The sequence below is a fragment of the Callithrix jacchus genome, chromosome 6 (genome assembly GCF_049354715.1).
Source record: "Callithrix jacchus isolate 240 chromosome 6, calJac240_pri, whole genome shotgun sequence".
Classification (NCBI taxonomy): Eukaryota; Metazoa; Chordata; class Mammalia; order Primates; family Cebidae; genus Callithrix; species Callithrix jacchus.
Genome location: NC_133507.1, coordinates 92,345,268 through 92,360,069, shown reverse-complemented (window position 1 = coordinate 92,360,069; position 14,802 = coordinate 92,345,268). Strand labels below are relative to the sequence as shown.

Sequence of the window (14,802 nt, the reverse complement as noted above, 5' to 3'; positions counted from 1 at the left end):
GCTTTACAGTAAGTCTTGAAGTCAGGTAGTGTCAATTCTCCAACTTTGTTCTTCTCTTTCAGTATTATGTTGGAGATTATGGGTATAAATCACTTTTTAGAAAGTAAGTGTCTCCTATTTCTGAGGGATACTGAAAATCAAATCATGTAGAACATAATGCCAAGGAATATTTTATTTTATGATTGTATATCTTATGGATATATCTACATACACACATATGTTTGTATGTATGTACATATATACATATTCTGAGGGAAAAGCTCAAATTTTTCCTCTGCTCTCACACCACAACCATCAACATGGAAGACTTCTGTGACCAAATGTATGAGTTTTTTTTTTTCTCACAACACAAAGCAACAGATACCACTAGGTGTCTTCTAGTTCAATTCAATTCTGACACTATTTCCCTGAAAATAATGTCAGATCCCACAGGTTGAGATCCCTCAATTCCTCAGGCTGTCAGATCCCTCAGTTTCTCAGGTTGCCCCCTTTACAGACACCAGTTACAAGTTTGGGCCTCTAGAACTTCTGAGCAGTCAGCTTCAAGTCGAAGTTTCCACCCCCCCCCCCACCTTTGGGTTTGATTAATTTGCTAAAGTGGTTCACAGAACTCAGGGAAACTGACTCACATTTGCTGGTTTACTATAAAGGATATTACAAAGGCTACAGATGAAGATGGGCATAGAGCGAGATATGAGAGAAGGAAACCAGAGCTTTCATGCTCTGCTTAGATATGCCCCCCACCTGGAACCTACACATGTTCACTATCTGGAAGCTCTTCAAACCCTATTCTCTTGGGCCTTTTATGAAACTTCATTGGGTAGGCATGACTGAAACATGGACAGCCATGTAGTAATGTGATTGGACAAACAAAAAGGTTGTAATCTAATGCTGATAGACTGAGTGGGGAGACCCAGTGAGGCCTGTCTGTTCAGATTCCTCTTAACCTTTCTGTGCAGCATTAATTCCTCTAGGACATGGGACAAGACCTCCTCTGAAATGAGGTCTTATGACCCTTAATCAGACAGGTGGGAAAATGTTATAGCCCTGGCTTGGGTAGGTAAAAGGTTTTCTGAAGAGTGCTCCTGAGGTCAAAAGCACTATAACGTTATAACAAAAGACTATTAACCAGGGCTATGGGAATCATAAGCCAGGAGCCATAGATTAAAACTAATATATATATTAAAAATAATATACCATATCGATATATGCATATACATGCATATCTATAAATATACCCATATGTATGTAGAGATAAGTATTTATATAGCTAGATGTAGATAATTGTACTATTTCTTACATATATATCACAATAAGAAATACTAATACCTATTACAAAAATAACACAGGGAGGGGTCAAGATGGCCAACTAGAAACAGCAGCATTCAGAGTCTCCCATTGAAGAAACCATAACAAGCTTGTGAATCCTTCACCAGCAACCAAGGTATCCAGATTCTCTCATCAAAACTGACTAGGAGGCTGGCATGAACCATGGAGAGAAAGAAGAACTGTGTGGTGGTGCGGCAGCCCATCTGACAGCCACATGGAGTGGGGGAGCCCCTCCCCGCCAGCCATGGAGGCAGTGAGTGAGCATGCTACCCAGCCAGGGAAATGAGCTTTCTCCATGGAACTGTGCAACCCACAGATTGGAAGATACCACTCCCGAACCCACACCACCAGGGACTAGCACCCCAACCCAGGAATGCACAGACTCTAAGACTCTCAATCTGAAGGAATCTGCTTAAGCCTACAAAACTCCTCAGGGGAGGGGTTGCAAGCACTGGCTGTAGGGCTGCCTGCTGTCTAAGCCATTTGAGCTCCTTGTGGGAGGGGCAGCAGCCAGCACTCAACTTGCATTTACCAAACGTGGGTTAAGCTCTCTGGGCAGGGGAGGGGCAGCATCCATCTCTATAGCCTCAGGCTGTGCTTTTTCTTTGTTGGAGCCAAGGAAACTGGACGGCTTGGTCACAAGACTCATCCCCCACAGTCCAATACACAAGCTGTGGCAGTCTGTGACCAGAGTGCTTCTTCAGGCCTGACTCTGACCCATCCATCCTTCCTCATTGGGTGAGGCTACCCCACAGGAACTCCAGTAACTCCAACCAGAGGCTCAGGGACAGAACCCAGCTCTCCCTGGACCTGAGACCCTACAGGGAGGGATGGTCTCAGTATCTGTGGACCAGCAGACTTAGCCTTTCCTTCTGGTAGTTCTGAGGAATCCAGGCAGCCCAGACAAGTGGATTCTCCCTCACTGAGGCACAACCCCTCCATCAAGGGACAAAGTGTTTGTTAAACAGTCCTGTCTCCCATACCACCCAGCTGGGTGAGACCTTCCAACAGGGGTTCTCAGACATCCTGTACAGCATTCCTACTGGCATCTGGCTGGTGCCCCTCAAGGTCAGAGGTCCTAGAAGAAAAAGCAGGCACACATCTTTGCCGTTCTCCAGCCTCCTTGAGGGACAGTTCCAGGAGCAGGAGTGAATCAGATGAATAGGTAGGTACTGAAATGAACCCCTAGCAAACTGCAGCAGCCATACAGAAAAGTAATCTAAACATTCACAGAAAAACAAACAAGCAGAAAGCAACAACAATAGCATCCTCATCAACAACAACAACAAATAGCCTCCACAAAACCCATCCAAGGGTCATCAGCCTCAAAGACAACAACTAGACAAACTCATGAAGTTGTGAGAGAATCAATGAAACAATGCTGGAAACCCAAAAAGCCAGAGTGCCTCTTCTCCTCCAAATGATTGCAATGTCTCTCTATCAAGATCACAGAACTGGAGGGAGGATCAGATGGACAAATTGCGCAGAAGTAGGCTTAGAAGATGGTTAATTAAAAAACTACACTGAGCTAAAGAAGCATGTTCAAACACAATGCAAAGAAGCTAAGAACCTTGGTTAGAGAAATTGCTAACTAGAATAACAAGTTTAGAGAGGAACATAAACGGCATGATGGAGCTGAAAAACACAACACAAGAACTTCCTGAAATATACGCAAGTATCAACTACTGAATTGACAAAGCAGAAGAAAGGATATCAAAGTCTGAAGACCACCTTATTGGAATAAGGTATGCAGACAAGAGTAGAGGAAAAGAAAAAGAATAAAAAGGAATGAACAAAACCTCCAAGAAAGATGGGACTTCATAAAAAGATCAAACCTATAATTGATTGGAGTACAAGGAGCTGGAGAGAATGAAAACAAACTTTAGGATATTTTTCAGGAGAACTTTCTCAACCTAACAAGACTACCAACATTGCAGATTCAGGAAATACAGAGATCATCATTAACATACTCCACAAGAAAATCAACCCCAAGACACATAATCATCAGATTCTCTGAGATCAATATGAAGGAAAAACTGATAAAGACAGTCAGAGAGAAAGGCCAGGTCACCTAAAAAGGGAAGCCCATCAGACTAAGAGCAGACCTCCAGCAGAAACTCTACAAGCCAGAAGAGATTGGGAGCCAATATTCAACATTCTTAAAGAAAAAAAAATCAAACCAGAATATCATATCCAGTCAAAGTAGGTTCATAAGCAAAGAAGAAATAAAATCCTTTCCAGACAAGCAAATGCTGAGGGATTTTATTGTCACTAGGCCTGTGGTACAAGAGCTCCTGAAAGAAGCACTAAATATGGAAAAGAAAAGCCAGTACCAGCCACTGCAAAAACACACCAAAATGTAAAAACCAATGGCACTATGAAAAACTGTGTCAACTAGTGTGCAAAATAACCAAATAGCAACATGATGACAAGATCAAATTCACATATAACAATACTAACCTTAAATGTAAATGAGCTAAATATCACAATTAAAAGACACAGACTGGCAAATTCGATAAAGAGTCAAGACCCATCAGTGTGCTGTACTCAGGAGACCCATCTCATGTGCAAAGATACACATAAGCTCAAAATAAAGGGATGGAGGAAAATTTATGAAGCAAATGGAAAGCCAAAAATAAGCAGGGTTTGCAATCTTAGTCTCTAACAAAACAGACGTTAAACCAACAAAGACCAAAAAGGACAGAGATGGGCATCAAATAATGGTAAAGGGAAAAATTCAATAAGAAGAGCTAACTATTCTAAATATATATGCAGCCAATACACAAGCACCCAGATTCATAAAACAAGTTCTTAGAGACCTACAAAGAGACTTAGACTCCAAAACAATAACAGTGGGAGACTTTAACACCCCACTGTCAGTAATAGATCAATGAGACAGAAAATTAACAGGGATATTCAGCACTTGAACTCAGCTTTGGATCAAGTGGACTTATTAGATACCTTTAAAACTCTCTACCTCAGATCTACAGAATATACATTCTTCACAGTGCCACATGGTACTTAGTCTAAAATCAACCACATAATTGGAAGAAAAACACTGAGCAAATGCAAAAGAACTGAAATCATAATGAACAGTCTCTCAGACCACAGTGCAATCAAATTAGAACTCAGGATTAAGAAACTCACTCAAAACCATGCAATTACTTGGAAATTGAACAACCTGCTTCTGAATGACTTCTTGGTAAATAATGAAATTCAGGCAGAAATCAAGAAATTCTTTGAAAGCAATGCGAACAAAGAGACAATGTACTAGTACCTCTGGGACACAACTAAAGCAGTGTTAAGAGGGAAATTTATAGCACTATGTGTCCTCATCAGAAAGCTTGAAGATCTCAAATCAACATCCTAACATTACAATTGAAGCAGTTAGAGAGACAAGAACAAACTAATCCAAAAGCTAACAGACGACTAGAAATAACTAAGATCAGAGAAGAACTGAAGGAGATAGAGACACAAAAAAACCCTCCAAAAAAATCAATGAGACCAGAAGCTGGTTTTTTGAAAAAAAATCAACAAAATACACAGACTGCTAACTAGAATTATAAAGAAGAAAAGAGAGAAGAATCAAATAGACACAATAAAAAATGATAAAGGGGTATCACACTGACCCCACAGAAATGCAAACTACCATCGTAAAATACTATAAATACTTCTACAAAAATAAACTAGAAACTCTAGAAAAAAGGATAAATTCTTGAATACATACACCCTACCAAGACTAGACCAAGAAGATGTCAAATCACTGAATAGACCAATAACAAGTTCTGAAATTGAGACAGTAATTAATAGCCTACCAACCAAAAAAAGTCCAGGACCAGATGGATGCACAGCTGAATCCTACCAGAAATACAAAGAGTAGCTGATACCATTCCTTTGGATACTATTGTAAACAATTGAAAACGAGGGACTCCTCCCTAACACATTTTATGAAGCCAGCATCATCCTGATACTAAAATTGGGCAGAGACACAACAAAAAGAGGAAACTTCAGGCCAATATCACTAATGAACATTGATGGGAAAATCCTCAATAAAATACTGGCAAGCCGAATTCAACAGCATATCAAAAAACTTACCACAATAAGTCAGCTACATCCCTAGGATGCAAGAATGCCTCAACATACACAAATCAATAAACATAATCTATCACACAAACAGAATGAAAGACAAAAACCACATGATTATCTCAATAGATGCAGAAAAGACCTTGATAAAATTCAACATCTCTTCATGTTAAAAACTCTCAATAATCTAGGTATTGATGAAACACATCTCAAAATAACAAAAGCTATTTATGACAAACTACTCAGCCAATATCATATTAAAGGGGCAAAAGCCAGAAGTACTCCTGTTGAAAACCAGTACAAGATAAAGATGCCCCCTCTCACCCCTCCTATTCAACATAGTATTGGAAGTTCTGGCCAGGGCAATCAGGGAAGAGAAAGAAATAAAAGATATTCAAATAGGAAGAGAGGAAGTCAAATTGTCTCTGTTTGCAGACAATATGACTTTATATTTAGAAAACTCCATCATTTCAGCCTAAAAACTTCTCAAACTGATAAGCAACTTCAGCAAAGTCTCACAATACAAAACCAATGTGAAAAAATCACAATCATTCCTTTACACCAACAACAGACAAACATAGAGCCAAATCCTGAATGAACTCCCATTCACAATTGCTACAAAGATCATAAAATATCTAGGAATACAGCTAACAAGGGGTGCAGCTAACAAAGGACAGCTAACAAAGGACCTCTTCAAGGATGACTGCAAAGCATTGCTCAAGGAAATAAGAGAGGATGAAATCAAATGGAAAACCATTCCACCCTCTTGGATAAGAAGAATCAATATCTTGAAAATTGCCCTACTGTCCAAATTAATTTATAGAATCAATGCTATATTCCCATCAAACTACCATTGACATTCTTCACAGAATTAGAAAAAAAAACTATTTTAAATTTCATATGTAATCAAGGAAGACCCCCATATAGCCAAGACAATCCTAAGCAAAAAGAACAAAGCTGGAGGTGTCATGCTACCTGGCTTTAAACTGTACTACAAGTATACAGTAACCAAAACAGATGGTGCTGGTATCAAAACAGATATATAGATCAATGGAATGGAACAGAGACCTCAAAAATAACACCCTACATTAATAACCATCTTATCTTCAACAAACCTGACAAAAACAAGAAATTGAGAAAGGCCCTCCTATTCAGTAGATGGTGCTGGGAAAACTGGCTAGCCATATGCAGAAAACTGAAAACTGGACCCCTTCCTTACACATCATACAAAAATTAACTCAAGATGGATTAAAGACGTAAATTTAAAACCTAAAATTATCAAAACCCCAGAAGAAAATCTAGGCAATACCATTCAGGACATAGGCAAGGGCAAAGACTTCATGACAAAAATGCCAAAAGCAATTGCAACAAAAGCCAAAATTGACAAATGGGATCTAATTACACTAAAAAGCTTCTGCACAGCAAAAGAAACTATCATCAGAGTGAACAGGCAAGGTACAGAATGGGATAAAATCAATCTACCCGTCTGACAAAGGTCTAATATCCAGAATCTACAAGTAACTTAAACAAATTTATATGAAAAAAAAAAAACCATCAAAAAGTGGGCAAAGGATATGAACAGACACTTCTCAAAAGAAGACATTTATGTGGCCAAAAAACATATGAAAAAAACCCCTCAATATCACTGATCATCAGAGAATTGCAAATCAAAACCACAGTAAGATACCATCTCACACCAGTCAGAATGGCAGTTATTAAAACATCAGGAAAAAATAGATGCTGAAGAGGCTGTGGAGAAATAGGAACACTGTAACACTGTTGGTGGGAATATAAAGTAATTCAACCATTGTGGAAGACAGTATGGATATTCTTCAAGAATTTAGAATCAGAAATACCATTTGACCCAGCACTCCCATTTCTGGGTATATACCCAAAGGAATGTAATTCATTCTACTATAAAGACACATGCACATGTATGTTTATTGTAGCACTATTTACAGTATCAAAGACATGGAAACAACCCAAATGCCCATCAGTGATAAACTGGATAAAGAAAATGTGGTACATACACACCGTGGTATACTATGCAGCCATACAAAGGAATGAGATAACGTCCTTTGCAAGGACATGGATGAAGCTGGAAGCCATCATCCCCAGCAAACTAACAGGAACAGAAAACCAAATACCACATCTTCACACTCATAAGTGGGAGGTTAACGAGAGCACGTGGATACAGAGAGGGGAACAACACACACAAGGGCCTGTTGCGGGGTGGGTGGTGATAGCAGGGTCAATAGGTGCAGCAAACCACCATAACACACATTACCTGTGTAACAAACCTGCGTATTCTGCACATGTATCCCATTCTATTTTTAGAAGAAATTTTTTTAAAAAGCACAGAATATGAGTGCCTTATGAGCACAGTGGTATTATTTATTGTCCAATGTAGGATACTTTTGAGAATGAGTTGGAGAGATTCGGTAAAACAATGAAAATTGCAATTTTTGAAATTTGTACATATTGAACAAGTTTCTCATATTAGTAAATTTATGAAATAGTTCTTTTCTAAAAACTACTTTCAGAAGTAAAATTCTAATGATATTTGATTAAAAATGAACAAGTTAGGACCAAAAAACAAAAGCAGATGGACACTAAGGTAACAGGTATAAAATGAAAATGTCCCTGACGAACGAGTATGGTCACCCTACATATGAGGTCAGAAATAGATTTTATGTTCTAATTGACTCTTAAGCAAATAGTTGCATTATTGCCTCTTCTTAAACTTAATTCATTTTTGCTAGGAATCCAGCACACATGGGCATACGTGCTAGAGGCTGTTATGTGATTGTAGCATTATGTCCTCTATCAGTGCCCCAGGAGGCGGGACTGCCTGGCTCTGAACATGTCCCAGACTGTGCTAGATACATTTTGCCAGCCAGGCTGACCTGAAATGTCAAGGTCCATCTTTGGAGGAGAGCTCATAAAGCCCTGAGGGGATATAATTGCATTTCAGTTATCTTTTTCAAAATGTTGAATTTGAGATCCACATAATTGATAATTTTTTCATTTGAAATGTATAGCTAGGCTAATAGGAGGCAAGAACAGAAACTTTTGGTCTCTGGTTTTTCGGGGCGAGCTGGAATCTATTTCCCATTAGCCCACAGCTATTCTTATCAGCCTTTTGTCTTAGTTATCTTTTTTCCCTTCAAAATAGTTGCTGAACAGAAGAATAAAAGGCTTTTCATGTCTTTTTAGTATTTGTTACCTTTCTACTTCTTAGTTGAAGTGGTTAGAAGAACAAACATTTTAGATTTAGACAAATGTGCCTTAAACTTCAGGTATATCAATATCCTTTCAATGTCAACATACTCAAATCAACTAATCAGGTTGGGATATTAATAATATCATGGAACTTGCTCTCAGGATTCATAAGATGGTCCAAGTAAATAGACTGGTGTGGTGTTTGGCAAATAGTAGGTGGCCAAAATAAATGGCAGCTGTAGTTATCAGTGACAAAATACATGATTTCATGTAGGTAGGGCTGGATTTGGAGAAAGTTGTCACATAAGTGACATACTCTATTTCAGCTTCCTTCCCACTCTGCTTCTTCCCTCTGCACATACCATGCACGCCATCTCCTATTGCCAGTACTTGGGGCTCTCATATGACCTGGACTTCTCTCTTTTTTTAGTTTAGCATCTTCTGTCCCTGGTTTATCTCCCTCATCTTCTTCCTTCCAGACCTCCCAGTCTTATGACTTCTGCTTTTGCTGCGTGCCATGTGCAACCTTGGAAAGGCTCTGTTAATGTTATTTATGCCAAATGTTAAAGACTGACATCATTTTCCTATGCTAATCTTGCCAGGAGGTATTTCAATTTTAATGAAGGTCAACATCGTAACCTAATTGAATTAAAAGTACAAAACTTAAGTTGGAGGCATCAACAATAGGGAGAGAAGAGATATTCAAAGAGATGGACTCAAGATAACAATAAAAATAATGAACAGCTAACATTTAATCAGTGCTAACTTTATTTTGCACTATACATTATATGTATTACTTCATTTAACCCTCACAATTAATAAATTACTATGATTATTTTTATTTTTCTAATAAAAAGAAATGAAGCTTAGAGAGGTAAAGCAATTTGCCCAAAGTCATGTATACCTAGTAAGTGAAGAAGACAGGTTTAAAACTCAAGTCAATCTGACTTACTGTCATCTTTCTTACACTATCCCTTACAGGCTGCATTTTCATTGGGGAAGGGATCTACCTGCTCTTCTTAGAATCATTATACTCATTCCATAGTGCCTAGTGCAGTGCCTGAAACATAGTAAATAGTCAATTAACAGTTGGCGAATTAATGAATAAATAAATATCTGCCTTGCTCAGAGTCACCTCTGCTTACCTTTCTGGAATCACCTCTTGCTTAGAGGTCCTGCCTTGCTTAATATTCTAAGAAATCCAGACTGCTAGTAGTTCCAAATATACTCTTCTATTTTTGGTCTGTGTGTCTGTCATCTTGTCCCCAATATCTGAGAATCTTCACTTTCCCACAATTTCTGGGCTAACTCCCACTTACCCTGGAAGAGACAGAGCTCACAAGTGATCTTCCCTGATAAAGCATCATCACTCTGGCCTCATCTCTTATTCTCTCTCCTCTTGTTCTATTCCCTCTTCCTACCTTGATTGAATTGAGCCAGGGATGTTTCGGTGCCTGTGTCACAGATAATAGTGTTTATGAGGGCACGTTCTGACATGTTTTTCTTCTTTATTTTACCTGATATATGCTCGTACCCTTTTTTAAATCTGACATTTTATTTTGTATTCTTCCAGCTTAGCCTACTCTACCAATTCTAACATGCATTTTTTTCATATTTTAATACCTCTGACATTATTATGTTCTTCAGTTGATAAAATCTTAAAATTATAATTGAAAGTTTCTTTTCCTAACTTGGTGAAAGAAAAATAAGGGTTAATTTCCTTCTACAATCAATGACATCTTTGATTTGATGAAATATAGTAATAGATATTAAAGATCATATGAATGAATGAATGGCACTCACAGCTGCCCTCCTTAGTCACATGACTATGCCTACTTGGAACCTAACTGTTCCACATTAAAGACCTCATGGCAGGGAAGCAGTTGGACAATTCTTTACTTATGCTAGGTAAAAGTAGGGCAGATAATAAATCAGGTAGAATTGTTTTTGATCATTTCTTCCTGGAGTGATGTGACCTGTCCCATATGTTTATCTTCTAGGTGAAATTGATCTTCAAATTCTCTCCAAAGTTCAGGCTCAATACCCAGGAGTTTGTATCAACAATGAAGTTGTTGAGCCAAGTGCTGAGCAAATTGCCAAGTATAAAGGTATCTGTAACTCCTGGTGCTCTGTACCAGATCCTATCCCAAAAGCCTTTCAACTCAAATGACAAATCAACTTAAATGATCAATAATAGAGTTACTGTGGTATGCTCTTCACAAGCTTATTGGGAGAAGAACTAAATTAGCTCTTGGCAGGCATGACTAAACATCTGAAAATATGAACAGTGAATAATTAAACTCCTCTTTTCTACTGAGGTTTTATCCATTCCCCAGTTGTCATCAACAATAACTTTTTGATCTTTATGCTTAGGTATAGATTCATTCATTGATTCAGAATTATTTAAATCAATTATTAAGAGTTTATATTTAGTGGGTTACAGTAAAAGTTGGCAAACATTTCCTGGCAAAGACTAAATAGTAAATATTTTAGACTCAGAAGGTCAATCCAGTCTCTGTCACAATTAATCAACCTGTCATGTTGATTAGTTGGCAGCAAAAAAAAAAAAAAAAGAAAAGGTAAACTAATGAGCATATATGTGTTTCAATAAAATCTTAATTGTAAACACTAAAATTTCAATTTTATATCTTTTCACATATGATATAGCATCCTTCTTTTGTTTTTATAAACATTCAAAAATATAATGACACGAAATATGAATGGCAGTGACACAAAATCAGGAAGTAGAACAATATATGTTTTTAGTTTGCAGTTCATACAAAAATAAGTAACAGGCTACATATAGTTCCTAGACTGTGGTTTGCCTACTCCTGAATTATACAAACATATCATCTGTTTCATATTCACTTTCCATTGATAAAATTCACCACCTGATTATTCGTTAATACTAAGACAATATAACCTATGTCTGCCCAGGGTTCTTGTAATTATTTCTTACTGACTCTTTTTTTCACCTCTAATTTCATTAAATACTAGGAAAAAAAGCAGTATGAACTCTCTGGTCTCTCAGACATAAAAAAGAAAAATGTGCTTTATATCTGTTATGTATATAACATTGATTGCATTAAAATTCTAAATGGAAATGGGTTCCACATTTGCAATTAAAATTGCTGGTGTGTCACCTCTTCTCTGTATTTTAGAGCTTGTAGCCAAGACATCAAACCTCAAGAACATAAAGTTTGCTTGGCATAAGGAGACATCATCTGAATATCAAAGTAGAATACTGGAGAAAAAGGAGCTTCAAAAGTGGGACTTTATTCATATGATTCAGGTAAGAAATATGTATTATAATTTATACGCAGAAAGAAGACTTTTCAGATATATGTATAATGAATGCCTACTATTCTAACTTTTAATAGAAAAATGAAAATCTTCTGATGTCTATTTTTACAAGTGACCATGATCTGTCCAAATAAAGAATAAATATAATACTAAGATTCTCTTTAACATTCAAAAAACCAGTTTTCTCTAATACCTCTACAGTTATTCATTTTTAAAAATGCTGGCTTAATTCTTATTTCCTTTCTGGAGATAGGGGTCTCACTATGTCACCCAGGCTGGAGTGTGGTGGCATGATCATAGCTCACTGTAGCCTCAACCGCTTGAGCTTAAGCAATCCTCCCACTCCAGCTTCCTGGTTAGTTGGGATCACAGGTGTGCACCACCACACCCAACTAATTTTTTATTTTTTGTAGAGATAGGGTCTTACTCTGTTGCCCAGGCTGATCTTGAAATCCTAGGCTCAAGTGATCTTCCCACCTCAACCTCCAAAAGTGTTGGAATTACAGGTGTGAACCACTGCACGCAGTCTTTATTTTTATATCATTGAATGTTTATATATAGATTTGAGAATGATAGCATCATAACACATTCTCTCATGGTTTGGGTGGACCAATGTCCCAGAGTGTTTCTGTAGTGGACATATGGTCACAGGGGCAGATTAAGTATGCCTCAATTTAACAAATTTTTACTTCTATCATCTAGATCCAACAAACTGCCTCATACATGTCATAGAAAGGGAGTGACTACTGAGTGTAGATAGTGTGGGGCTGGATTTCCAGAGATAATTAATATTTCTGAATAGCCTAAGAGATGTATATATGGGTTTTGGAAGTTGGCTATCATCAGGAGATGCGCCTATTTTGGAAACACCACTTGATTAACAACAAAACACTATTTTTCTTCCTGGTCTACAATGATAGTCACCCCAAAGGAATAAACTTACAAGAAGTCAAAGGAAGAAATACTCCAATTTCATCATATGCAGGCAATTTTATGTCTCTGCTCCTTTCACTGATAAAATCTTTTGTCAGGTAGTACTTCTCACTGTCCGGCAAGCCACAATCTTTCCCTGCTAGACTTGCTTTTGTTCTCACTTCCTCTCATAACTATTTCATAACTCCTCTCTCTCCTTACTACTCCTGCAATCTCTCCCAGACCGAACCAATGACCTCACTTCCTAATGTATAGAGAAAACAGAAATTATCCGATGGAAGCTTGTTTTTCACCCACTAACCTTGCAAACATAACTGCGCTTCTGCCATCATCTCCTTCCTCCATCTTACTGCAAAAACCTCCTCTTATCAAAAACCACTCTCTCTGTTTATCACTGGATCCCTTTCTTTTCTCTGTTATAAATTTGATTTCAGGAATCAGCTTCTCTTTCCTATTTCTCTCAAAACCTCTATGCTTGTTCCTTCTTTCTTACAGCAACTCTGTTTCCCTCTGCATCACTATCCTGTTCCTCTCTCTTCATCTCTGTCTATGCCCCATTTTTCTGTGCAGCATCTCTGCCTCTCCATTATTCATTACAGTCCTCATACTCTCATGATATCTTTACAACCTCACTGTCAATTTGGAAAATTTCACTGTCTTCGAGAAAAATGTAAGGCACCTTCTATAGCTTACCTCTGCATTTCTAGCCAGGTCACATCGTAGGTTGTTAGCCATCATATTGATTCGCTATATTTGGGTACCTGCCTATAGTCCCTCTAGTGGAAAATGTGGAGTGTGGCCCCTAAGGCACCATGAGCCATGTACAAGTCAGGTCCATTTTATTTCACTCATTCTTATGAAAGAGGCATAGCTAAAGTACTTTATGCAATGAGTTCTGTAAGGACAGGCTATATGGAATATTGAATTCTTGTCCAACTAAGATGAAGATGAGATACAAGAAGTGTCTATGGGGGTGAGGTCCAAAGATGCAAGCCATGGAGGACAATTTCCCCTGCCAATGCATAAGTCTGAGCTCTGTGTGTTGGGTGAAAAGGCCTGTACTTCACTAGGGATTGGTTCAGAATCATTAAAAATGGGGAGGCTGACCCCTAAACACCCTGGGTCCAAGAAGATAACCTCATGTTTTATTTCGTCCAGCTTCCTAGAGAATCTGTCATCATCAGAGCCTGTCACATTTTCTGTGATTTTAAAAAAGCATCTGTGAGCATATGGAGAAGCTAGTGCAAAGGGCTTAATTGTAAAGCAATATTCCATGAAATGGGGTCTGTTTTTATGGTGCTGGAACCATTTTCTCCCAGAAGAACTGCAATTCACGAATTATAGAATAGACATAGGATTCACGTCCCCATGTGGAATGGTGACTAAGTGTCTTCAGCTATAAATGTCTGTGTTATGGAAGCCAGAAAGAGTAAATTTAAAATCATTTGACTCTAGTCGAACAAATACCATATTTTTCCCTTTCCCCAAATATTTTCTCACATTATTGTTCTATGTCTCCATGCAATGTCTTTGATCTTTAAATTTCTTATGTGTTTTGTTCGGTAAAAATTCGCTCAACTAGAAAATCAAATTTTCTAGGAGTATCTAGCCCAAGCAGTAAAGACTTCAACATAGAGAAGTATCTCATTTCTCTTTTTCCTCCTTTCGAGATGCTGTATTATGTAAAAGATGTCCCAGCTACCCTGAAATTCTTCCATAGTCTCTTAGGTACCAGTGCTAAGATGCTCATTATTCTTGTGTCAGGTAAGTTATTTTCATTCACCCTGAATTTTAAAACAGCAATAGTACACATATGCATGGATTCCTGTGTTTGAAGGAAGCTTATATATTTTGTCTTCATTATGAAATTCTTGCCTTGGCCTCTAATCATTGCCAGTTAATTTTCATAGTATTAGGGAAGTCATTCACAAC

General features: G+C 37.9%; 1 protein-coding gene across 2 annotated transcripts in view; it reads left to right on the top strand.

The window, feature by feature from the left end:
* HNMT (histamine N-methyltransferase) overlaps window positions 1-14,802 on the top strand; it is a 46,886-nt gene that overhangs the window by 25,093 nt on the left and 6,991 nt on the right. For both annotated transcript variants that reach the window (XM_002749473.7, XM_035305015.3), the window contains exons 4-6: window positions 10,635-10,742; window positions 11,796-11,926; window positions 14,541-14,634. In XM_002749473.7, the coding sequence (XP_002749519.1) occupies window positions 10,635-10,742; window positions 11,796-11,926; window positions 14,541-14,634 (333 nt within the window). The remainder of the gene's footprint in view (window positions 1-10,634; window positions 10,743-11,795; window positions 11,927-14,540; window positions 14,635-14,802) is intronic.